Source organism: Cyclopterus lumpus, chromosome 5 (assembly GCF_009769545.1).
Source record: "Cyclopterus lumpus isolate fCycLum1 chromosome 5, fCycLum1.pri, whole genome shotgun sequence".
NCBI classification, from domain to species: Eukaryota; Metazoa; Chordata; class Actinopteri; order Perciformes; family Cyclopteridae; genus Cyclopterus; species Cyclopterus lumpus.
The window spans coordinates 17952030-17978425 of NC_046970.1; the positions used below are offsets into that span (position 1 = coordinate 17952030).

General features: G+C 40.7%; 1 protein-coding gene across 6 annotated transcripts in view; it reads right to left on the bottom strand.

Annotated features, from left to right (window-relative positions):
• Window positions 1–20478, bottom strand: part of atp2b2 (ATPase plasma membrane Ca2+ transporting 2) — a 59369-nt gene extending 38891 nt beyond the window's left edge. For all 6 annotated transcript variants that reach the window (XM_034532567.1, XM_034532565.1, XM_034532564.1 and 3 more), the window contains exons 1-2: window positions 20280–20478; window positions 279–479 (exon numbers count right to left, since the gene is read on the bottom strand). In XM_034532567.1, the coding sequence (XP_034388458.1) occupies window positions 279–479; window positions 20280–20478 (400 nt within the window). The remainder of the gene's footprint in view (window positions 1–278; window positions 480–20279) is intronic.
• Window positions 20479–26396: the final 5918 nt, after the last annotated feature.

Below are 26396 nucleotides of genomic sequence, written 5' to 3' on the forward strand. Positions count from 1 at the left end.
ACCTGCCTCACCAATTAAATGGTGTGTGCATACAGTACATGTAGGTGTAAGTGTGTCAGTGCCTGTAATGTCAGAGGAAGTGATGTTAGTGTGCCAATGCATGTATAGCTCTTTGCTGTCCTCTGCAATAGTGCAGATACTTGTGAGATAACTAGTGTAGTGTGTTTGTGTTTGTGTGTGAGTGTCTGTGCTTGTGTGGCTGTCTCAAGACTTCAAAACAAACGGCAAGAGAGAATTTTAAAGGAAGTGATGTCACAAGTTTAGTGATGTTCACTCACACTCTCCGTTGCTCTCTCCGGGAGGGTGGTAGAAGGAGAGTCCCAGGGAGATCAGGGCAGCAAGCTCCAGGATGATGAGGGTGACGTCCTGCAGGGCCTCCCATACCAGCTGCAGGAAGGTTTTTGGCTTCTTTGGAGGTATCAGGTTTTCACCATATATTTCTTTTCTCTTGTCCAGGTCATTTTTGTCACCTGCGAGACCTGATAATGTAAGACAAAGAAAGAGAAGGAGAGAAGGACAGAAGGAGAGCACCGCTTAGAAAATACAATACATCACAGTATCATCAGTCTTTGAAGGATATTCTTACTGGCGTATTGCAGTAAGTTTTATATTGTATATAGGGTTACAATTACAGGGACAAACAACTATCTGCTTTGCTTCTACATTTGGTCCCCCCCCCCAAAAAAATCCACATTTTTATCCACACATACAAAGAATATTTAATTGCACAGCAAGAAACTGCAGATGCAATTGTCGTCTTTTACAGTATAATATTAGTTTTTATTGGTCATTATTGTGATCTCCAGTCAGCTTTGTAATGTATCGTTTTTTCCTAACTTTCTTAATTTCTTTGCTCTTTGTTTTTTCTCTTTTTCAGTCTCACACTGCACACAAACCATCTCTCTAATTACCAGTTTGAGTCATGGTGGGCCACAGTTCTGAGTTCCTTATAAAATTCTGTTAAGAGATGAGGGCCTTGTGCTTTGACCTCATACACCTCCTCATACACCACAAACTACTGTATATAAATTTCTTTGGCTCTTTTATCTGAAGAACTTCATACTGGCTCGAGGGACAATTTACTTCAAGAATACTGTCCAGAAAATTATTCTTAGAGCAGTTGCTAAAACAATGTGGCGAAAGAGTTTGTTACATCAGATGTAGAGCAACAGATACACTTCGTAATCCAAATAGCAGTAACATAAATTAGTAGCTTTTGTGTGAAATTGTTATTTTTTCCATGAATAAAAAAGAAAAGCATTATTAGTTTGATATAGTTTTCTATGTGGATGATTTAGAATCATATAACAATATGTTTTGTGCATGTGCTGCATAGTATTCAACATTATGTTAAATATGGACATCATTTAGGGTTGAGTACGTGGTTGTATGTATATTTTATCAGCCTTGTCTAAACAATTCTTCTTCATTTTAAGTAATTTCAATTTATAAAATCAGATGTATGACGGGTGCAAAATAATGTGGATTATTGCTGAGGTGTTTAAACATTTAGTTTATTAAAATGTCAGAAAAAATGCAATTCACAATTACCAAAGGTCTGAGGTGTTTTTTGTAATCGACAGTCCAAAACCCATTTCCCTTGGTAAATTACTCGATGATAAAAAAAAAATTGTGCTGTGGTTGTTTTTATATATTTAATCTGCATTGCAATGTCATGTAATGGGTCTTAAAATTAAGTAGAACTTGCCCAAACTATTATAGTATATTGTATATTAATAAATGTGCATATATTAAATCACATTTACAGCTACAATAAGAATCTGCATCACTGGTGTGTAAGAAACTACTATGAACTTGAATCGATATCTACATCAAACCTTCACAAAGCTTTGTAATTAGCATAAAGTCTACTATCAGCAAATGTGTGCTCTGTATCTTCAGATTCATCAAATATTTTCATTAAGGTACATTATAGGATTCTATCTGGCTGCTTTTCAGTGTTGTACCATTATTTGGTTGCTGAGCGCACACACATTGGGTATTCACTGTCTCTCTGTCTCTGTGTCTCTCTCCCTCACAACCAAATACATTACCACAGCATTATGTCATGCATGGTGCGTCACTGGGGTCTCCCTGGAGTGGCCCTGGATTGCACCTGATAGCATCTCTGCTGCATGACATTTTTTCACATGTAAATGCAAATGACTGTGGGATGACTTATCAACATCTGCGGTGAATAAGATAAGATAAGATAAGATGACTGATGACCCATTTGCATCCGATGTCGGAGAAAGAGGAACAGAACGACGGAGTTGTCATGTGAAAAGCAAATGTTTAAATGCTGAAAGAAATGCGAGGAAATAGAGAAACTAAATCCATTTTGCTCCTCAGAAAAAAGAAATATGGAGCAACAGAGAAAGAGAAGGAGAGGACAGAAGGAGGGCAGGCTGAAAAAAGAACAATCCCCAGCTCCTACATAGGAGAATGCCCTGGTTACAAATAGATCAGTCTATAAATAGCCTCATTATCCATTCTCTTTTAATTGTCTCTCTGAGAGGACCTAGCATGCTCTCCCATTGATCTCTACAGCACCCTGCCTCACATCACACACAAACATGTGTGTCCATGCATATATATGTGTGTGTGTGTGTGTGCGTGTGCGTGCGAGCGTCTGTGTGTGTGTGTGTGTGTGTGTGTGTGTGTGTGCGTGTGTGCGTGTGTGCGTGTGTGTGTGAGTCGTGACTGCCTGCACGTGCTTTGGGTGTGTGTAAGAAGGCTGGCTTAGCATACCGGCACTATCACACAGTAAAACTAGAGCTCATATATAATCAGGCTTTAGCCAGTTCCAGTTGGATACACAGACACACAAATATGCACGCCCAAGCACCGATGCACATATCTTTACTATCCACATTGTGTAGAACCCCCCGTATCTGTTTTAGTCAGGTGCACATCAGACGTGACATTCACTCATATTTCTACCCAATACCGCAATCACAGACTTTTTAAAAACAACAAATACATATGCTTATCCTCCTACACTACATTTCTAGAATCCGTCCAGGGGCAGGGAAGTTAGCTATAGCACGCAAATGCACCATTCTGTATAATGGCAGCAATCATTTAATATTTCAATACAACAAACAACATACTCTTCGCTATTTCTGTCATGTGATGGGTACCTCTATTGTACGTATGAGTTGACATCTAACCTTGTTAAATGTTTCAACTCCTTAAACGCCCTTGAGATGTGAGCTATGCTGTACTCAATCTCTTGAATCATTACAAACTCATTGTTTTTAGAAAACCCTCTGCTACACTATTATTCCTTCCTGGATAGCTGATTGCAATGATGTTTAAGATTAATTTGCCAGATTATAAATATTGTAGGCTAAATACTGTCAGCCCACCTAAATGCTCTGGCAGTGGATTTTGAGGAGGCAGTGAGAGGGCAGAAAAACGGTAGCGATACACAGATGAGTCACAACAATCTCACAGAGGATTAGGGGTGATTGCAAAGGAGTCTTAGTGATAAGAGTCCATCACCAAGTAGTAAAGTCTGAACAGACTATACACCAAATGTACAGATGGGAGTAAGGGATAAGGGACTGCTGGTGCTGTATAATGGATGGCTGACGTATTTATCAAAAGCTCCTTGTGATCGTTCTAATCGAGATTCAAACGATGAAATTTGACTCCACCTTTGAAAGATGGGATGAGAGACGATGCACTATTAACGTTAGATTGACTTCCATGTTAGATCGGCAGCTTACGGATTTAAAACAAACTGTCCACTATTGTACCAGAAATTCAAAATTGCAGTATAATCTTATTTATGGTTGTGTGTCATCAAATCAATCAGTATTAGTCACTTCGCACTCAATGCCAGCTAATTAAGCAGGCATGCTTAGTAATAAACCACATTTGGCAATACTTGGCTATAGTTAGAATTGTAAATGCCAATAAGAAAACTTGTGATTATGGTATTAATCATGAAAAGGACTGTGTCATAAATAATCAGTATGGGCTTCTTTGGAGATATGGGTTCAGGACCAAGACAAGTCTTTACTCTTACATCATTTTACACCTGACCATGACGTTTTGCATATGGACAACACTAATGTAGTGATAATAAGATAATATAACATTTAAAATACTGGAATTAGACTTGACTTTCAATTTTAGGACTATTGTTTCCATCGTAATATGCTCTTTATTCATTTTCATATTCATAATGTATTGTCTATAAAACTTTTTTTTTAAAGGGTTTGTTTTGTGGGTTCAGCAATCCCAAAACCTAAAGATATTTAGGTAAAATATGATGATATTGTCGCACCGTGGTGAAGTTGTTGGGTTTGTTTTATTTTGTTGGGTCTTCTTGTCTTGTCATTTCCTGTTTTATTTTGAAATAGTAACTCTCCTCTCGTTTCAGGTCACTCACCCTTCCTCATGTGTCACCAGTCTGATTGTCTTCCCTGATTCCTGATTTGTGTCCACCTGTTTCTCCACTTCCCTCATGTGTACATATAGTCCTGTGCCAGTGTGTTTGTTTCTGTCCTTGTGTCCGTGCGTTCCCTCTCGCCCTGCCATAGTTACAAAGACCTTGAATACCAAGCCATCACGTTCTGTTTCATTGGATTCCTCCAAGAGAGTGATTTTGATTTTGTACGTTTTTGTGTCCTAGATTTAGTTTATTTGTTAAAGTTTTCACTGTCTTTTGTTTCCTCCGTAAGGAGTGATTTTGGTTTAGATAATCTTTCGTAGTGCCTCCAGTTTTTAAGGAGTGTTTTTGTTTTCCTCCAAGAGTGGAGTGATCTTTGTTTTGATAATCTTTTATAGCCATGCTTCTTCCTATTTATTTATTGGAGAGTCAGTCTTACTAATAAAGACAACTTTACCTGGAAAACCCTGCATCTGTGTCCTGTGTTCTGCCCGGACGTGACAGATATGAATAGAGAAAAGCAGTAAATGCTCACTTTGGGAAGTTAGAACCAGCAGATATTTGGGATTTCTTTCTTACTATATGACTTAACTGATTATCATAACTGCTGTTAATTAACTTCATTTCAACTGAAATTTTTTTTAAATTAGATTCCAGATTTATTGTTATATACAACAATAATTTCCAGTCTTTAAATCTTGATGAGGATGAACCTTGAACTTCTCTCCTCTTCTTTACTGTTCTTACTTTATCATTTATGGCTGGTAATCCGCTGATCTCTCAAACACAGCAGGAACTGAGATTCAAATCTGCTCTGACAAATGATACCTTCCTAACATCCTGTGTCCAAATAGACAAGAAAGAGACGTTAACAAAAATAAGTAAAAAAGAATTATAGAAAATGGGATTTTTCTTTTCAGTCAGAGCGTACATATTTTAACAGTTGGCCCTTTTTTTTGTCCGTGGCTGAAAATAGATCTCCATGGAAACACTATGCATCCCACTCAACGAGTGGAAATACCTGCGACTCTGGAACACGGTGCGTGTGTGTGTGTGTGTGTGTGTGTGTGTGTGTGTGTGTGTGTGTGTGTGTGTGTGTGTGGGCGTGCGTGCGTGCGCAGGTGCGTGGTGTATGTTTCTTTAAAGAAAAGAGAGTAAAGTATGAAATGAAGTGATGACCTCCAAATGTCCTTGTAACATATGGACGTCACAGTGCAGCAGCACACAAATTACACGTATATAAAAAAATATATAAATCTTGAGAATGATGGTGCAAACAACATTTTAACATGTCTGAGCAGAATCTATTGTCATGATGATGCAAAAATATGGTGCAATTTTTCTGCAGCGAATAGATGGCTTCAACACGTATTTTCAGCTTTCACCATTTTAAAAAGAGAGAGGGGGAATGAAGAGGGAAGTGAGTGGTTGAAGTGTGACTCAGAGAGGACAAGAGAGTGAGATATAGAGAGAGAGAGGAAGAAGAAGACAGAATAAGAGTAGGCTGGATGGAGAGTAACTCTATGAATAATAACCCATCAGCGGCTAAAAGGTGGATGATCATCATGCTCTTATTATAAGATGTAGTGATGGAGAAATGTGTCACAGTGTCCTTGAAAATGACCTCCATAATAATGATACCATTTTATGCCATACAGAGAGGTTTGTTACCATGCATACAAAGGCAGAATGTAGTAGAATACGCATCTGAAGGATGCCATTAAACAAATAATGCAGTATGTTATGTGTAAGTAAATTATATAGAAAGGAGTGTAAACATAATTAAACGGTAACAAGAACATGCACAAAAAGACAAGAAAAAGGAAATAAACCAAAAACATGTGTCTGCTTTTTGGGTCGTGCTACAAAGGCGGTGGGCTTGTGTCTGTCATGTAGAACAAGATGTAAGACAATACAGCAACATTATCATTGCAGTGACAGTTAAGGGGAAAAAATAACTGGATTATTTCTCATTTGCCGTCCTTGTTGTATCTTTGTGCACCTTCCTGTACATTAGTTCTCGGCACTCGATTTAAGTACAGCGAGAAAATTCCAAGTTAAATCCTTGCATACTTAAAAATAAATGTGTACAGTGTTGTTAAATAGTTCATGGTTAACTGACAATGTTTAATACATATTTACCTAAAGTTTAACCAAAAGGTTTCCATTTTCAAACAGAATATATATTTTCATGGCTTCTTAGAAAAAAGAGATACATCCTAACCAACTAGAGATCAATAATAATGTGAGGGGATTCATCACACATGAGACAGAAATATAACTATGAAAAAGAAAAACTAATAAAGATTCATAACAAATCGTGTAAACTGTAAACCCATGATTCCCATGAGGGGGGCCACACCCAGCAGCATAGCTGGTCCACCCACTATTAAATAAGGACGTAATTAAAGACAGGAAGTCCATTTCCTCACTTAAACATTGTTGGGCTGGGTGTTTAAGGGGGAAACATGAGGGGATGGATGTAAGTGCAGCATTCATAACAGCAGTAAAGGGGTGTCTCGGGAAGGGTTTCTCTTGTTTAAAAAAGGTTATTTTCAGCACTGTCGCATTTGGTGTTGTTTTTGGTTTAAAGATTGGTCTCTTTGCTCAGCGTACAGTGTGGTTTTGTGTGCTTATTCGTTGTAATCTCCACACCATATCAGTACAAGAGGACACGGCAGGAGGCAGGCGTTCTGTGTGAGGACGCGTTGACGTGACTCGTCTTCAGTGCAGGAAAACAGGCGTGCAGATATGCTGTACTGTATGTAAACAAACACATTCTCTCATTTCAGGAGAAATCCCAGGGTCACAGTAACACACACAGATCTATCATTCATTCCCCTACAGACAACCCCCTCTGAAAGGTAATGGACTGGAAAGTGACATTGAGCAATTTCTGACACCATGTCTTTCCCACCACAAGTGTACTGTATGTGTGCATGTTCATGTGTGTGTGTACTGCAACCCAACGTGGTATGTTCACCCTCATATTCCAGCTGTACTGTGCAACACATACAAACTCCGAGAACAGGACCAGTGACAGATTTCCATGTTCATCAGGCAACAGAGCTCAGAGGAGCTCTGGTCACAGCTGCTGCTATTACTGGATGATTACTTAAAGGAATAATCAACATTTTGGGCAAAATGCTTTTTCGCCTTGTGGTTCACATCTTCAAAAGATTATCATGCCTGATTTAAGTTTACCACTTAAACACATTTTATAGTGTTTTGACTATTTAGACAACGAAGCCACTGCGTCTGAACGTTTACTCTGACGCCACTAGATTTCTGCTTTCTATAAAGAGGCTCAAATACCAGCGCAGTTTTCAACGGTATCCCAACAACCCAAATTAAATGTATGTTGCAATGCTGAAAATAAAATATGCACTTGTGTGTGTTCGTGTGTGTGTGTGTATTTGTGTGAGTCTGTGGGGGCAGCTGTACAAGTGGGTGAGTTTTGCTGTCGCGCACTGTGCTCTATGTGTCTGACTCATGCAAGAGATGGTGGAGTGGAGTGAGAGAACACAGCTCACAGCTCTCTTTCTCACACACATACAAACATATCACAGGATAACCGATTCTTATTTAGTATTCCTACTTCGTCGTGTATACATGCATAAATATTACACGGTGGTCTTAAACAGAGACAGCTGGATGATTATGTAGAAATCGTCACGTCTAAAAGACTGAATAATGCATCCCACGTTCATTTTATATGCTATTATGTTCTGACCCACAGAACACATGCTCTTTTGTTTCTATGACGATAATTCTTGCACTTTTCTATCTTAAAATGTTGTGAAAAAAGTGTATTATGTAAATCTTATGCAAGGAAAGAAAACTGTGAAAACTCAAAGATGTGGTGTGTGCTGCTCATATCACATTTCAATACCAAAGGTTTCATTTACACCTCTTAGATATATTTTTTGGAAGCCTGGCAAGTAGTGCACAGAGGGAACAACAGAAACAAGCTGACAGTGACTACATTACATTACATGTCATTTAGCTGACGCTTTTTATCCAAAGCGACTTACAATCATGTCACATTCATACACTGTAGACAAAGCTACAGGGAGCAATTCAGGGTTAAGTGGCTTGCTCAAGAACACATCGACTAGGGCGGGGATTGAACCACTATCCCCCTGATTGAAAGACGGATCTGCTGACCCACAGTCGCTCCTTACTAATGTAAGATGAAGGCTTCATCAGTGCATATAGTCCAAACCAAAATGTTTATTATTGTCTGTGCATGGGTGAGATCCAGTTCATACTATGGATCCAAGGTGCATGTGTGCAAAATCATGTATATGTGAATTAGGGCAGCACAACTAATCATATTACTGTAAGATGAGGATTGTGCCACATTTGCATTGGTGGGATGATCCATTGCATCAAACCAAATGCTCCCACTCCTCGTGACAATCTGTGGGGGGCGGGACATGAATATAAATAAATCTAACGTGAGAGACAGAAGAGCAAAATGTGGTAAAACAAATAGAACAAAACTGTGTCTAAAGTTGAGTTAACGCGATGCTTGTACCATAAGAAAAAAATAAAGAAGTCATAAACAATGAGCGGAGTTAAACGCACCGGTAGTACAGATTAGCTTAGTCAACCTACCGCAAGAGATCAAAGTGAAAAACAGTGGAACAAATAGGAGTCTCTTTCTGAATGTATTAGTCAGCTGGCCCGACTGCCCTAGCATTAATGAGACATCTCTGTCTGTGTGCGTGTGCGTGTGTGTGTGTATATTCATATAGGGACTGTTGTATGCTTCAATACTACGTAAGATTTGGATCATATAATTACTGAACATTCCCATGTACTGAATCTGACACAAGGGGCTGCACGGTGGTGTAGTGGCTAGCACTGTCGCCTCACAGCAAGAGGGCCGGGGGTTCAATTCCCGGTCGGAGCGGTCCTTCTGTGTGGAGTTTGCATGTTCTCCCCGTGGCAGCGTGGGTTCTCTCCAGGCTCTCCGGCTTCCTCCCACAGTCCAAAGACATGCTGCAGGTTAATTGATCTCTAAATGTCCCATAGGTGTGAATGTGAGAGTGAATGGTTGTATGTCCCTACATGTGCCCTCGATGGACTGGCGGCCTGTCCAGGGTGTCCCCTGCCTTCGCCCTATGTCAGCTGGGATAGGCTCCAGCGCTCCCGCGACCCTAATGAGGATAAGCGGTATTGAAAAATGGATGGATGGATGGATGAATCTGATACACATTTTAAACAATTCCCCAATGAACTAGGTGGATGTTTTTGATTTTCTATTGTATTGCATTGAAAAAAAAAATCAATATTTGAATTTCAAATAACCCTAACACAGGAGTTGTTATATTTTCCCCTCATGCCCATACACTTACACAGACCGGACACAAACGCAGTGGAAGCACACTCGCACATATCATCCACCCTGCCCCCCTCCCTCTGGACTGAAAAAGGGAGAGCTCTCAGGCCAAGAGGCTGAAAAGGGAGAGTGACAGTGGTCTATCTGCTGTCTCCCGTCTGGGTGTCAGGCTCGCGTTTCGCCCAGGGGCTCAAATAAGCTCTGGACACAATAGGGACAGCTATTAAAATTCAAACTACCAGAGAGTGTCATGAAATAGTCATGACAGGTAAGGGAAATCCACACACTATTGTGTGCACCTTATTTTCTGTCTGCTTGGAACCACAGTTAAAATACAATGTCAGGGCCACAGCAAGAGAGATGATTGTGTGGGGATAATGCCAAATAAATGTAATATAAACTACTACATAATAATAACTATAATAACTTGGCATTATTCTAAATCATTTTGAAAGAATATGTGTACATCACTATGAAAGATATCTTTAATGGATTAAATCATACAACACACTGCAATTGAAATAGGAGTTTACAAACTCTAACACTGGAAATTACAGTGGAGTTGAAAGAGTATTGATCTCTGCTTGAGCTATGCAGTAGCACTTTGATTGAACTGTAATGTGACTGAGCCCATGAAACCTCATGCTGCACAAATGGATGCATCTCCTTTAATATTCCTGACCTGAAACAGATGTACTTACACAGTAGTCAACATAATTGATTTTTCCACATGCCACTAATGTAAGAACTGTCAGGGTCATATTTCTGTACTGTTAAGACATATTAAAACACTACTACTACTACTTATAGTAGCCATTATATTATTTAATGCATTGCTTTTACTCATAAAAGTATTGCTACATTTCTATATTTGTACTTTTAATAAAGTAAAAGATCGGAATCCGTCTTTCACCACTGATGGTTTGATCGAAGGTTAGATAAACAATTCCCCAATGAAGATTCTTTTAAATCTGAAGCTGCTGTACTGTATGTATTCTTTGGATACAATTGCAATAACTGACTTACACTGTCACAAGAGACTATAGAAGCTGAAATCATGTGTTTGCACATTAGGCCGTGTCTGATTTTGGTGCTTTGATCCTGATCCAATGGGTAAGTGTGACTATCTCTGCGGCAGTATCCAAGACGTGTAAGACTAAACAGGTTTAGTTTCTGCTTCCTTTATGCCCATGGGCAAGGAAATGTATTTTAAAGGTTCAGAAAAGGTCCAATTCAAAGTCAGAACAAAACAGCTTCTGTGTTCCTGTTCCTCTTTTCTGCTGCTGCTGGGATGTTATGGATCATTCTGTAGAGGATGTGTAAACTAAAAGTTGAAAGAAAGCTGCTCTGTGCCCTCAAGCAAGGCAGGGCTGGATCTGGTCCAAGACTGTATCTGTTTTTGTGCCCTTGAGAGAGAAATGCTGTCTGTCTGTGTTGGCAGCCGTGGTACCACCCTTGTTCTGCCCCACAGCGGGAGAAGAGAGGGCAAAGAGGTCAACTCAGGGAAAGAGCTGACATGGAGAGAAAGAAGACGGTTATAGCACCAGACTCTGCATATTCAGCTAAAAGCATTGCCATACCTGTCAACTCGCTATCCGTACTCCTGGCTTACAGCCGCCACTTCAGATTCTGGACATTTCAGAGGACAAGAGCTGAATGTAGATATACAACAATGACCTCGGACAAAGAAGCATTTAGAGATGACAGTTTTTGGCACTGTATTTTCGAGCGAATCTGAGGACTGACTTTTAAGACAGGTGGGAACTAATGAGGTGGGCTGGTGGTAGAATGAGGCAAGACACTACTCCGCCAACTGGACACACACCGTAGATTGCAAGACATGTAATTATGTACATACAATATATAGATTCAGATGAAAAATAAGGATCGAGAATGTAACTAACTACACTTTGAGGAAATATGAAAGAGGCTGACCTGTCTCCGTCTCCATGATCCGCTAGGACACAACTGAGCCGGAAAGTGTTGCAGCAGCTAGGGATCAGACTCCCGGCACTGGAGATTGAACTGGCTGAATTTGAGTTGCTACAGACGCTCCGGTCCATACTTGTCCTGGTGAAGTAGTCTTCTAGTGGCGCGAAGCGAGGCGGAGAGACCGCAGGGTGCAGTAGCTCGCTAATTATTGTCTTGTGTGATCTGATAAATATTCAATTCACTAAGTTCAGTGCCCCATATTGCTTTTTTTTTTTTTTTAGTTACTGTAACGTTGCTGTTATTTCTCCCAGAGACATTCCTTCAGTTATTCAGCTAGTCCAAACTTTAGTGCCGAGGGTCTGATCCAACGCTCCTACGCCCTGCAAATGAATGTATATATAACGATATAAACTAAAAAACCACGTCTATTTTTAAACATTTTCAGTCATGCCTACTGAGTGCCAACCTATACACTAGTAGTATACTACAATCACACTGGCAGACATATTGTATACTGTTGTGGGAGCAGGCCAATAGAATCTGTTTTTTGGCATCTGTACTTTTAATTCAGTCAGGCATCTCTTGGGACAGCTGACTTTACTGCCAGCCATGTGGGACTCCTTCTCTAGCTCATCTGATTCTCTATAACTTCGGTAACTGGTATATTTGTCATACGGGAAATCAATATGGCCTACTGGCTTGAGCTGATATGCTCCACTATTGATTAAAAGAGATACAGTTTCAAGATGTATCGTACAGTCAAGGGTAGTTTGTCAAACACAAATTTGACTTGCTCTAGACTAGGGATGCATTTCAGTGGACATCTCATGGATATAACTATAGTTTTATTCAAAGACCTTGTTTAATCCGGGACTGGGACACCAGCCCACAGTGTATTTCTCCAGAGACAGTAATGAAACCCTCATATAAAAGCTTACAATTTGAGAAGTGTTTGCGCTTCAAAAAATGTCCAAGCTATGCCATAATTTCTTAAACACACACCTGCTCATTCTTTTGTATTCCACTGCATTTGAAAATGTGTTGCAATAAGGTACTTTATATAAGGTATTCAAAAGCTTCATTAGTTGTCACTAACTTCATCAATGGTTAATACATTTTAATGCTTGATAGATAAACAGGAATATGCATGTACAAAAATATTGTTTTTGGTTTGCTAGGGTGGGAAAGCTTTCATGGCTTCCTTATTTATATAAGGCAGCCTGTGGGATTTGACAAAACAAAGCTAGAATCTGCATAGTTTAACCAATATACTGTTATTCTCCATCTCTATGGTCAACTATAATAAAAGAAAACATATATATAGATAAATTGTTACATTACATTTCATTTAGCTGACGCTTTTATCCAAGGCGACGTACAATCATACACCTCAGACACAGTTTCGGAGAGCAATTCAGGGTTAAGTGTCTTGCTCAAGGACACATTTGTTGTGTTTGTCAACTTTACCTCAGTTATTTGTTGTGGGGTGTAAAGAAATTAGGTGACATAACTACACATACACATACATAATGCTAGATGCGTCATCTGGCTAAAGATTGCTTATTTAAAGATAAAGGTAAAGAGATCTGTGGCAGTAGTTTAACCAGAAATTGTTTGTCTATTTGTGTGTGCAACTTTGCCAAAAGTGTAAGTTATTTTTGTTTGATTAGTGCTTATTGCTGATTTTAAAGCATCAATAAAATGTTTTATTAACCATTAATGAAATCAAGATTTTTTTTAAAGGCATTCATCAGCGAGAGCGCTCCTCAAGACTTCTGCACATTCCCGTCCCCAGTAAATCTTCTTAATATTGCTTTTAGAGTGCTATTATAGAGTGATTGACCACTGTGCCACAATACTGCCTAAACAGTGGCCTCAAGGTCACTGCTACGGCACTGCAGCAGAACACCTGTGTGTGTGTGTGTGTGTGTGGTGTGTGTGTGGTGTGTGTGTGTGTGTGTGTGTGGTGTGTGTGTGTGTGCGTCTGCCCATGATGTGGTGTTGCTCTCTTGCAGAGCAAAATGGCTGTATATCATTTATAATCTGTCCTTTGAGAGCTAGCTCTCTCTCTCTCTTCTTCACTGCCTCCTATTTTATTCTCTCTCTTTTTCTTCCTCTTCTTCTCTTTTACAGAGTGACTAGGGGAGGGGAAGAGATGATAGGGTAGAGAGGAGGAGAGGATGAGCAGAAGGAGTTGCAGAGCAGAATAAAATGCCCTTAATAAAGAGACGGCTGCTCCATGTGAGAGATCCCTTGTGGGAAAGAGATTAAATAGACTGCATCAGAGGGGAACACGCTAGTGGTACTGCGACTAGGATAGAGGGAGGGAGGAAAAGAAAGGGAGCAAGGAGGAGATGTGGGATGAGGAACAAACAGAAGTGAAGAATGAAGAAGAGGAAATGCAACAACCGGGTTTAGATTAGAAGAGGAGAATGTGCAGAAATGTAGCAGCACACAGACTGAAATGTGGACTTTATTGCAAGCGGAGGGATAAAAAAAGATTAGAAGGAAAACAGGTAGGAGGTGGGTGTGAATGAAGGAACATGAGAAAGAAAGGAGATGAAACGGGAAAGGTGTTTCAACCAAATGTTGCCGACACAGAAATGATAGCGAGAGATGGAGGGAAGAAAGATAGAGAGAAGGTGAGAGAAGGTGGATGACGGATGAGTGGGGCAAACAGTTTCCTGAGTTATGGATAGAATGTGAAAAGGCCTCGTCATGGAAGCGGCACAAAACAAAGTGTGTGATATGTAGGAGGAATAGAGTGCTGCAGGAATTACGTAGTTGTGTAGGCCAACCCAGAAGAGACAAAAAGCAAATGGGATTTTTCAATTGGATTTTGGATTATTAGACAATAATTACAGAAAAAAAGGTCTGTAGCAAGCAAACTGTTATGATACTCACACGTTTTGTTCAGCAAGATAATCTTCCCGAATGAACAACTCAAAGTGATTCATGAAATGTAAGAACAAAAAAGCTAAAAGGTATTTATTGACTTCACCACAGTTGCATAACATCTCGTCATCACCACCAAGTTAAATGAGGACTAATGTTCGGCATACGTAAAAGTTAAAAAATCACAATATCCTAAGCTTGTGTTAACCACAGACCTTATTTAAGACATCTAACCAAAACCTCGTAAAAAATAACTAAAAAAAAATATTGAACTTGACAATAAGGGAACCTGCAAAAATGCCGTCTCATTTTTATGCTATGACAATGCTATTGCGATACTATGACAATCTGCAAGAGGAGGTAAGGGAGGAATACAAAAGAATAATAATAAATAGAACATTATTTATTATTCTTTATACATCTAACCATTAACTCATCTTCTCACTTTCTCCTGCTACACCTCTACTTTTTATTTTTTCTCCATCTAACAATTTCTACCATCCATACACATACTGTACACATCCCTCTCATCTGTGTCCTTGACATCAACGCAATGTCACATATAAATCACTGTTCACAGATCAATATATTTATGGTATATGTGAGATACTGTGTGTGTGTGTGTGTGTGTGTGTTTGTGTGCGTGTGTGTGTGTGTGTGTGTGTGTGTGTGTGTGTGTAGAGACATTAAGGGCGTGGTGTTGGTGAGTGTATGTGTGTATGGTATAAAAATGCATTCAGATAAACAAGTCAAGCGTTCACCCTCAGCAAAAAGACGGTTAATAAGAAATACCACCATTTTGTTCTACTTGTTAAAGCCTACCATGCTCTATTTTACCTGGTGTGTGTGTGTGTGTGTGTGTGTGTGTGTGTGGGGGGGGGGGGGGGGGGTCATCTTAATGCCAACATAATTTTTTTTAACAAAGAAAAACATATGAATACAACTTAAAAAACAAAATCTTTATGGTACTATATGTTTATATAGTTCATGGGACAAAAGGAAGTTTAGAAATGGTGTGCTACTTTTCCAGCACCATTACATTGTTAGCAACTCAGGTGAGAGTAGAAGAGAAAGATGATGAAGGTTACAGATGTAGAGCAGGTCTATTAAAGCTAGGCTGTACACCGGCCCACTGGGATACCAGCAACCGACCAGCACACTGAAATAGAAATGGGAGCAGAGGAGAGAGATAATGGAGGAGAAGTGAGGTGTGGTGATACAGAGGACTGGGAGGTAGAGTGAAAGAGAGAGATGAAGGACAGGTGGAGGGGTTAATGATGAGGAGGTCTGAAGGAGACATGAAGGAAAGGGAAGGAGGAAGTAGGATGAATTAAGTGAGAAAAATATTCATAATAGAGTTGGGGAAGTGGGAATCAATATTTTCTAGATTCCGTGTTTTTTCTTTTCAAGGAATGGTTTGCAAATTAAATCAATTTAGCTTTTTTGGCGACAGTTTGAAGAGCAGATCGATGTCCAAGTCAGTCAGTCAGTCATAAATAGCACATTTAGCAAATTCAGAATGCTTAGCTGAATATTTATATTCAAAGCAAAACATCAAACTGATCAGAAAACTGACCCAGAATTCTGAACGTGAACGGATAACTATGCTATTAGCAGCGTGGAAGTCTTGGCAGCAATGTTTCGTCCCAAAAATGCACCATGAGAGTCGTAGTTACCTTTTGTCATAACAAAATGTTATGTGCACAGGCTTGAACTTAAGACTTATATTATATTTCAACCGAAAACACAGTTTCTCATCTTTTGTACTGATTATTTAGTACAGTTTCAAGGCCATAGAAGCATAAACAAAGTCTGCAATTGTCTCTATAGAAATGTTATGACACTTTCAGAGCTATGCAAGCCTGAAATAACTCTTTAGTAACTCTTTAGTTACTAAAGAGTTACTAACCTACAATAAACAACGTTGGATGGCAGACATGAAGGTGTTGGTGTCAATATAATTTACCTGGAATGGATAACCATTGCCATTTTAGCCAGGATACAGATTAGATGTAAATATTAAAGGATACCTTTCATATAATAGGTTGGAGATCATTACATTTGAGATATAGTTTTGGTGTGATTGATATAGTGGTGAGCATAGGGTATGGACTTAATCAAAAGCTAAAAGCTGCTGGTAAAACTGTCTGGAGGTTGGGGGGAGGGGATGTCGAGGGAGATTTGTAGGTGGTGGAGGTGAAGAGTGTGTATGTGCAGTGGGAGTAGAACTGGCGTCCAAGGGGGAATGAAGAGAAGATGGAGGTAGTAAGAAGACTGAAATGGGAAGAGGTGAAATTGTAGAGGCAGAGAAATACTTGACATAAAAGGGTGAGGGTATGACATTGGGGTATCTTGGTTGGTTGGTTGGAATAAAATAGCCCAGGCTGGTTATAAATATAAGATAATACAAAATGAACAAATTGCTAAATTCTAATATTGAATTGAATTTTATTGTCTATTCAAAGTTCCTGCTGTAGTAATTAGTATGTCGTTCTATCTCTCTTCAGCATGCATAAGAGATCCCTTAATTCCATCACCTTGGTGTGCAAAGTCATGATGGGCAACTTGCAGACAGTAAAAAAAAAAGAAAAAGAAAAAGGAAAGGCCAATCTTTCTGCTTTGGACAATAATGCAATCATATTAGGTGTACTGTATACAGTTAAACAAATACCTAAACTGACAGGTATTAAATAAATTAGCGCAAACTTCTAGTGATGCATGTTTTAAAAACATTAGCTGCTTTATTTCCAAAATTATATTGTTTCTAAAGTTAACAGTCATATCTGCTTAAAAAGCTTACCACTGTAGTTTTCTGAGGTGAACAGACTCCAGGATATAATGCGGTTTCTAGACGTACTTGTATGTATATTTATTCTTCCTTTCCCGCACAGTCTCTGCAAATACCTTTTTGCCTTTCCTTTCTCACAACATCAAAGAACATTGATGTCCTATAGGCACCTCTTCATCCTCTTAACACCTCGAGGAATGGCTCTGCCCGGAGCACTCTCTTACTATTCCTTGCTCCCGACCCACCAATGTGCCGCAGCTCTCGACAGTCTACAGTACAGAAAATAGTTGCACTGTGAGCACCTACCAACCGTCCTTTCACCCCTCAAGAGAAGCAAGTCTGTTTTTGGAAACTAAGCTGTAGCCTGACATCCCATCTGGCCCCTGAATGACTCATACCATTCACCCTGCTGGCTGCCGGAGGGAAACGCTAGCTTCTTCACCCACAGTCACCTACAAGGCAACACATCGGGTAACTGCATCCTGAGTGCAGGTAATCACTGTGGGTTTAGAAAGTGTGCATCATTGGGGTCATGAAACCTTAAAAATAAATGGATGAACATAATAATGCCTGAAGAGATGTGACGCTTCCTGAAACATTTAGATTGTCAAAAAACTATATATGTTTCCCCCAAACCGTGGCGCTATTCTCTTTCCTTCATAGCCATCGTGTACATAATGTGCATCGTGTGTAGAAGCTGTTGCTGCAGTCCTCCATCTTTCACATATCCTCCAACTACTCTGCTTGGATATGGAATGCATTTTGAAAACAGCTTTTAAAATGTCTTCTGCTTTCTTTTCAAAATTGTACAGCTTCATGTACTGTAGCAACAATGTAGCAGAAGCCCGGTGCCTTATGCATCTCCATGATAGTGGTCGAGAGTGCAAACCCTTCACTGGTGGCATTATGAATTTATGATGAATAATGGACTAGCCATTCATGAACTGTGCGTATCATGTGAAAGGGCTGGCACAAACTACAGTATATGTGGCTAATAGGTCAAGCGTGCTCCAGGCTTCTGACCATCAAACACAGTCCCCTGGGATATATACACAGTACACACACCACACATGATGACAGCAAGCAATGCAGAATACCTTCAAGGATAATTACCAGGATCATATTTCAGAGGTAACATATGTTCTGTGGAGCAACCATGCACCTCACAAGGGGACCCACACAACATAAACATAGAAACACCTGGGATCACTAATGCAGATAGCGCCAGATACAATCACTCTGTTTCCAATTAGTGAATGATCCAGTGAGAGATAATGCACTTAATCATAACAATTAATAAGCATATGATGAGAGGAGAGGAGAGGAGCATCCTGCTTGTTAGCTGGTGAGCAAGATCTCAACCAACATGTGGCAAACTTAAATTATTTTACCCATTGAAAATGAAAGCGCCACATTTATTCAAACAAGATGCACACAATGCATTCTTCTACTACCAATTCTTGAATCCAATGAATGCCGAAATATCGAATGGCATGAACACATTTTCTTTTTAATTTCTCTTATCTGTTATCTTATCATTATTAGTTTAGCCATTGGCTACAAGGAGGAATAATAATTTGAATAATATGGAAGTCTCTAATAAAAGATAAAAATGCAATGCAAACATTTAATATAAACATGTTGAATGTTTTAAATGAGCTACAGTGTGTACTTATGTGTACATTGTGCTAGCCACTCAATTCAGAGATAGTGTCGCTCATACAGTGGTACTGGTGAAAGGTTCAAACAAATCAGATTACCCGGATAAGATGTTAATTATAACAATATTCCTGTTTTAATTACATTCATTTTAGTTGTAATGCAAGTCTGAATGCTGCAATCCTGGAAGTGTTTAATGCACACAACAGATGTAAAGTTTTTTTATTCTATTCAACCGAATTTGATTTGCTCTACATGCACTCTTCTGTTTTGTTCTTGTGACTCGGAAGATTCAGTGAATGTATCTACTTAACTCTGCCAGGTATTAGGGTGATCTAAAAGTGGTGCTATTGGATGACTCGACCAGGGAACACAATCTTCTGTGGCTATCAGCCAATAAGGTTACAGGTTACCTCTGATGTCACACAGGTGACACGGCCTGAATACTTATCAATGATCCCTACATGAGGGGAGGCAGGTGATTTTAAACACTGTTATACATATTCAAAACAGAGATGAAGCTATTAGATAGGTCTGCTTTTGTATGCTCTCTGTACTGCAGCTGTGGACGAAGCAACAGATGAACCTACCTTTCTGCAATTTGTAGAAAAAGTCCAGGATGGGCCATTTAACGAATGAATATATCTGGCATTTGAACTGCGGTTATGAAATATTCACTGTATTTTTTTAAATGTTTCACAGAAAATAAGTAAATATTCATTATTAATAATTGTGCTTTTTGCTTTCTCATTGCACTCATGGCCAATCCAGATTTGCGGAGGCAACAGCACATCGTGCGTGGCCAAAACTTCTGCCGTGTTGCCCTAGAGACCTGCTCCTTAATAAGGCTACAGCTGATTGGCTGGCACGGTGGGGGGGGGGGCTTGTATGGCGGAGGGAGAGTATGGGGGGGCCTAAACTGTCCAGAGAGATTTCTATGCATACTAAACAGGTCTAACACAAGCCGGCTGAGAAGAATTTCCATTAGTCCGTTCAAACAGGACTCCCTCCCGTGTCTGGTGTTCCGATGCTGTGCTTCCACATTTCTCCAGGTGCTTTACAGGGTTTCTGTGCTTTTACAAATTATTTTGACATACAATAAAGCAGATGGGCTGAGTAAATAATGATGCACATTCAAAACAACAATAAATACAATGAAAATCTACCATCAATCTGATCCCACATACGATACACAGTAGCGCACACATATTCACATGCAAACCCAAGCACATACACAGACAAGGACTGGAACTCACCTTCTGTGGGTGAGGTTTTCAGTCGTTTGCAGAGTCCCTCTACGCCCGTGTAGTCCTCCTGGAGTTTGACAACCGCCTCTGGGCCACGCAGCTCCATCAAGGAGCGGAGCTCCATGACCGAGCAGCCGAAGCCGGCCGCATGGTTGTCCTCGTTTCTTTGGTTCTTGGCATAAAAATCGCTGTTGGACATGTCCCCCATGATGTCAGCTAGTCAAGTCAGTTAGATTAGTGTTTGTTATTGCTTATAGATCAATCACAAAGCTTGCACAACAGAGAGATGAGCTCAGTCTCATCCAAAAAAAATCCAAAATAGGTGTCAAGCAGGCAAAGACAGCCAAAAAAAGAAAAAGGAAAAAGATTGCCACTGGTCGGTAAAGTAGGCAGATACAGAGATTTTAAAAAAGGGGTGGGGTGGGGGGGAATCCAAGGGGATCAATCGATGATCCGCTTCTCTGTTTCAGGAGTGACTGTCAGACATCGGCAGACCAAAATCATTAGAGAGAAGAAACAGAAGAGGAAACAGAAGAGAACAAGGAGAGGAGGGGATGACGAACACAAGTGGGGAGCATCCAGGTGAGAGTTGGACAGCCCCAGTGGTCAGGTCCTGAGAAGGGCAATTATGGTGGTTCCACGTCCTGTTGGTCTCAGGCTCACCACGGCTGCAGTCCAGACCCGCTCCATGTGTGGCTTCCCATTGCTGCTATTCTGCTGTTGCCTCGGCTGCCTCTCTGTCTCTACATGGTGGTCCTCCCATCACTGCTACAGAGAGAGAGAGAGAGATGAATTCAAAGAGGACAGAAGGTGAGGGAGGAGGAGGGAGAGAAAGACACAGAAAGAGAGCACAAGCAATGAGTGTCGCGTTCTCAGGGCAGGGGTGAATGCAGCGGTAGATGGTGCACGGCTGAGAGACAGCCTCTCCTGGCTGCTGCAGTAACTATGGCTCTGCTGTCTCTATCTACTGCTGCTGCTGTCGCTACTGGTGCTGCTAACCTCATCGTGAGGACACACCGGCTGCCAGGGCAAGAGTGAGAGAGGGAAAGAGAGAGAAAGGGATGCGAAAGAGAGGGAGGGCGGAGAGAAGAGGATGCTCCTTTCTGGTGCAGAGCGGAGAGGAGTTGTGCGCGGGCGGGAGGCTGGATCTGCTCTGACGACAAATCCGAGAGGAAGCACGTAACGCTGCGCTGTCACAGGGAGGATGGGCTGAGATGAAGAGCTGCTGCTGCCGCTGCTATCTCACCTCTAGCTCTCTCTCATTCTACAGTAAGTGACCTCTCCTATGCGGTCACTCTATCGCAGCAATCCCTTCCTCTCTGCCTGGTTTCTTGTCATGCATGCCCTTGCATTAATGATTTACCTCCATGTCTCCCACCCTCTCGCCTCAGGACTACAATCAGCTCAGGGAGGAGACGTCTACAGAGTGAGGGTGTTACACTGCAATTTGCTGGATTAAGATAATTCAAAGTCTTTGAGCAGTTTACATTAACTGCAAGTCATGGAACACATTTCTTGGTGCCAAAAGATGTGGCTGGCATAAGTCTTTAATATTGCATTCCTAACAAATCTGATGAAAAGATCAATATCAGTTGATTAGTCCATCTTTCAATACTTCCCCTCTTCCTTTTCCTGTCTCTGGCGCCCACAAGGACCTTTGTTACTAAATAAGAAACAGAAACAAATGTGACACCTTAGATAATTTCCTGGAACCGCTGGACACATTAGTGCCCTTCTTTAAGCAAACAGTCATTATTTAATAGGCGGTTGGTGCTCTACTGAGTATTTTCAGGACCAGGACTCAAAGTGCCCAGGTTCATTGAGATAAAGTATGTCACACAGTGCAATGGCGTGGCTCATTGTTGTGTTTTTAATAGGGCTTAACGATAGAGGCCTTTGGCACTGAAGAATAAGCAGCACGAGCAATACCTGACAATATAATCAAGTCTTTGTTGAGTTTTCTCATTATCTAGGCAATTCCAAACATTCCCAGAATCGAGAAAAAAGGTTGATCGCTGAAACAGTCGGCACACTGATGTATAAGTTGACAACACAAGTTAGCAAGTTACAAGATACAGAGTTTGTAGAGCCATCTGTTGTCTGTTTGGAAGTAGCAATGGGAATCCAGACAGATCACTTAGCATCCGATAAAAATCAGCAACACTGACGTAGTGAGCATGCTCAGATTTATGGTACTGCTGGCGGGCACGGCTCAATTTGACCAGAATGAAACAATCAGCTCGGAGTCCAGTCACAACTATCAAACACAATGATAAGAGGGCGACAAGTATTGGAAACAATAGTGCGTTTGGGATCAGCGGGGCAACAACCTTGTCACAGCAGGGTAGTAAGAGATCCTGCCAACACGTGACTACACATCTGTAACTCCACAGGAACCCTTCCTGTCTGTTAATTAGCTCCAGCTCTGGAGTTAGACAGCACTGGCAATGTCACCTGGACATGTGGGACCTAATAAACCCGCTATACATAATTGAAGACATTATACACTGCATTTTCCATTTTCTTTCTCCATTCTTTTAAAACAAATCTATCAGAGAAAGTAGCAACATCTGCAAGCTTCACTGTGTGATTCAGATTCAATTTGATTTAAGATGACCGCCTTCTCTGCTTGCCATTCTCTCATCCTTTTCTAAGTGTGAAATACAAAAATAAAAAAATTAATTGTGGAAAGAAATGCAGTATTTTCATAAAAAACTGAGCATGTTGGAGCAGCTCTCTGCATTTCCCCACCATGTAAGGCAATGTGTTTCCTGTTTCAAATGATCATGTTGGTTGGTGGTGGCGGTGGCGGTGTTATATTCTGCTGGCGTGCTGCTGCCTATCTTTAAATTACAATGACATGCGAAGGAGTTGAAAGATTGAGATTTGGGAGGGAGGGAGGGAAACGAGGAGGAGACAGTGAAAGGGTGAGGAGGAACAATGTAGATAGCAAAAGACAACAGCTGAAACATGGAGGAAGCTGGAGACCAAAAGAAGGATGGAATAAAGAGGGGTACGCATGGAAAGAGCAAGGGGAACGATAAGATAGAGGTGGAATGCACTGCAGAAGGCTGAAGGCTGTGCTGAATAACTTAATTTCTTCCTTTTATATAATGTAACACACATGCACACACAGACACACAAATGTGCTTACATGTACACAGATCAGATGTGCTCTTTTCTTGGAAAAGCAAGGCAGCTCTAAGTAGAACTTTTGTTGGAATACAATCAGATAAAACCATGATAAAAGCATTGTGTCAAAATGGTCCTTCCTCAACGTGAGAGTTTGAGTATATCCAAGGGTGAGCAACTTTATTTTGCTTAAGTGTTGGGGATATGGAACGCTTCATGATTTTGTTATCATCTTGCAAAAACCTTTTGTCTCCAATATTGCCATCATCATCTTTGTACCCTGTTCCACCAATCTGTCATCCCGTCTATCTGTAGCGGACTGAAACACTTCCCTGCTGTGCAATTCTTCTGTCTACCTCCCTGCCTACGTGCCAATCTGTCTGTATAATTGTTGGCATACTCCCCATGGGTTGACAGTGAGTAATAAGTAACATATGATCAAAGACTCAAGGAGAAAATGTAGATTTTGCAATAATGAACAGCTTTTTACCGAACACTTAATTGGACTTTATGAACTCAAACACCATATGGAGACCCCATTAAAACATGAAGCTCCATAGCCAGATGCTAAGACCACCTGACCACCATACTGTATGGCGTTTGCCGTATGACAAAACGACTGACAAAACACAGAGGGATCTACTACAGCTGAGATACAAAAAAGGGCTGTAACATAAAGACAAAGCAGCAGTTTCCAACAGTCTGAACAGCCAAGAACTTGAATGTTGTAGAATCATGTTTAGTTAAAAGTGTTTTTGTGGTAACAAGTAACTCTTTTGTCTTGTTTGACTTAATTTATTAACCATAATTTAACGTTGTTGTCATACTTTTATATTGTTTTATTCCTTTAAGTGTCACATTTTTAGTCAGTGCACATTAAATTGAAAGAGAATGTTCTACGATGCCACCGAGCAAGCCTGCAGTACTCACAAGTGTGAATGCCCTCAAGCCTTTATATACCATTAGAAAAAAGTGATAAGACAGGTCAACGGTGGCATATTAGTTGAGTGTGCTTCTGTTTTTAGAAATCACTGGTTGAGACTGCTATACGATGCACTTACAGTGCAAATACAGTGCAGGCAATTTTATATAATTGTGTCCTGATGACATCATCATCATCAGTCTCTAGTCATCTCCAGGAGAGGCTTGTTGAAATTCACACATAATGCCCAATGTAATATTGTGCATTATATCTTAGCATCGATTCGACCTTTAATTAGAATTTCTCTCTGTATTTGAAGTCTCTCTGTTCTGCTCTGCGATTATAAAGAACCAGTATTACTGATGGAACTGTGCTCTACAATATGTGTTGCTTTCTGTTTGATGAGAAGTTTCTGGTCTGACAAGCAGTGGGTAGCTTGTTATCCTCCACAGTGAAGCCATGCGCATTCTCCGTGTGTCTCGTTTCAAAATGTCCTTGAGCACGGTGAAGCAGAGCTGAGTGTAGAAGCTGTGCCCACTGCACCACCAGCAGAAGCACTGGCATGCAGCTCCCCCTGCCTGTGACCAAAGGTAGTGCAGGAGACTTCACCGATAATAAAGCTGCCCAGCACACCTGCACGCCCGTAATATCACATCATAAGATGACAGGCTTACAAATGCTCAAAGAGATTCATTTCAAAACATTTACAAAAGCAACAGACTATTTTGTTTTAACAAAGGTGTTTATGTGAGAGGGAACAAATGAGATGAACACCTTACGATGTATTGCAATCAATACGCCACCACCACAATGTGCAGCCTCAGAAATGGCAATCAACTGCTCACTGACACTTGGAAGCTTCACAATGGTAGCAATTAGAGTGATACCGTTGGATGGGGATATATTAGATTGTGAATGCTCTTATAATTGTGTGTCCACTCCTTGTACGATACAACATATACAAAGGCATGGAGATGCTGAGTCAGTATGTTTGTTCAACCGCTGGTGTCACAATGCAGAAGGCAGAGATCAGACACATGAAGGCTTACTTTGGCTTCATAACGGTGTGTTCAAGCACACGCTGTAAATGTGTCAGTGCTACTTGAGAAGTCACAAACTCCCCCCCCAAAGAAAAGTTGTACATACATTGCATATAACCTACCGTACTACACTGCACTACACCATTTATAATATCAATTATTTTCATACAAAAATGTGGGAAATAAAATAAAAGAGGCAGTTACACAAAGCTTTGGGAATCCCCAAACACACGCATACACACATTGGGCAGCAGCTGCATTGCAATGCTGCACTGCAACATCCAAATGCACACACCTCGAAAGAGAGAACGCCACGTTTAACTGGCATTGTCTCTGAGGTGAATTGTTACATAACAACTACACAGAGAGCCTTCTTTCAGCCACCATCAGTGCTCTCTAATTGGGTAGATCGCAGCTGTCATGCTAACTAAGTGCAGCAGACAGAGCCTGACGAAGAAAAAGGTTATTTTGGAAACCAATGCTGGAATCCAAAAGGACTGCAGCTCCAACATATATCAAGCTGAGGAGAAGATAAAGCTGAGAGCAGGAAAAAGAAGGAGAGAGAGGGATGACTCAGAGAGAACGAGGCATGTACGAATACACGTGTGTGAGCTTAGCCTATGTCGGCTTCGAGAGAGTGAGGGGGTTTTGAAGAAAAGCAGTTGGCCAGGCAACCCAGACAGCCTCAGGGTTTGCTGTGTTACAGTGCTGAATGATATTGAGGAGCAAAAAAAAGTGAGAACAGGTGATATGCTAAAGCTGTGAGGGAGTGAGGCACTGAGCGCTATAAGTAGTTTGTCCAAAGAGAGAATCCCTAATGGACCCTGTCTTTCCCTTCTCTGAACAATCCTCTCCTCCAAAGGACAAACAGTGCCACAGAAATATGTCAAGGTGTTCTGTTGTGGGTGACTCCATCATTCCCTCACTTAGCTTTTCAGCTCCTTGCGTTCTCTGTTTGTGAGGTGTACAGATGTCCCCTTGCCATTTGTCATTCAACATTGTTTCATTCTTTTAACGACTGTGTTTTTTTGT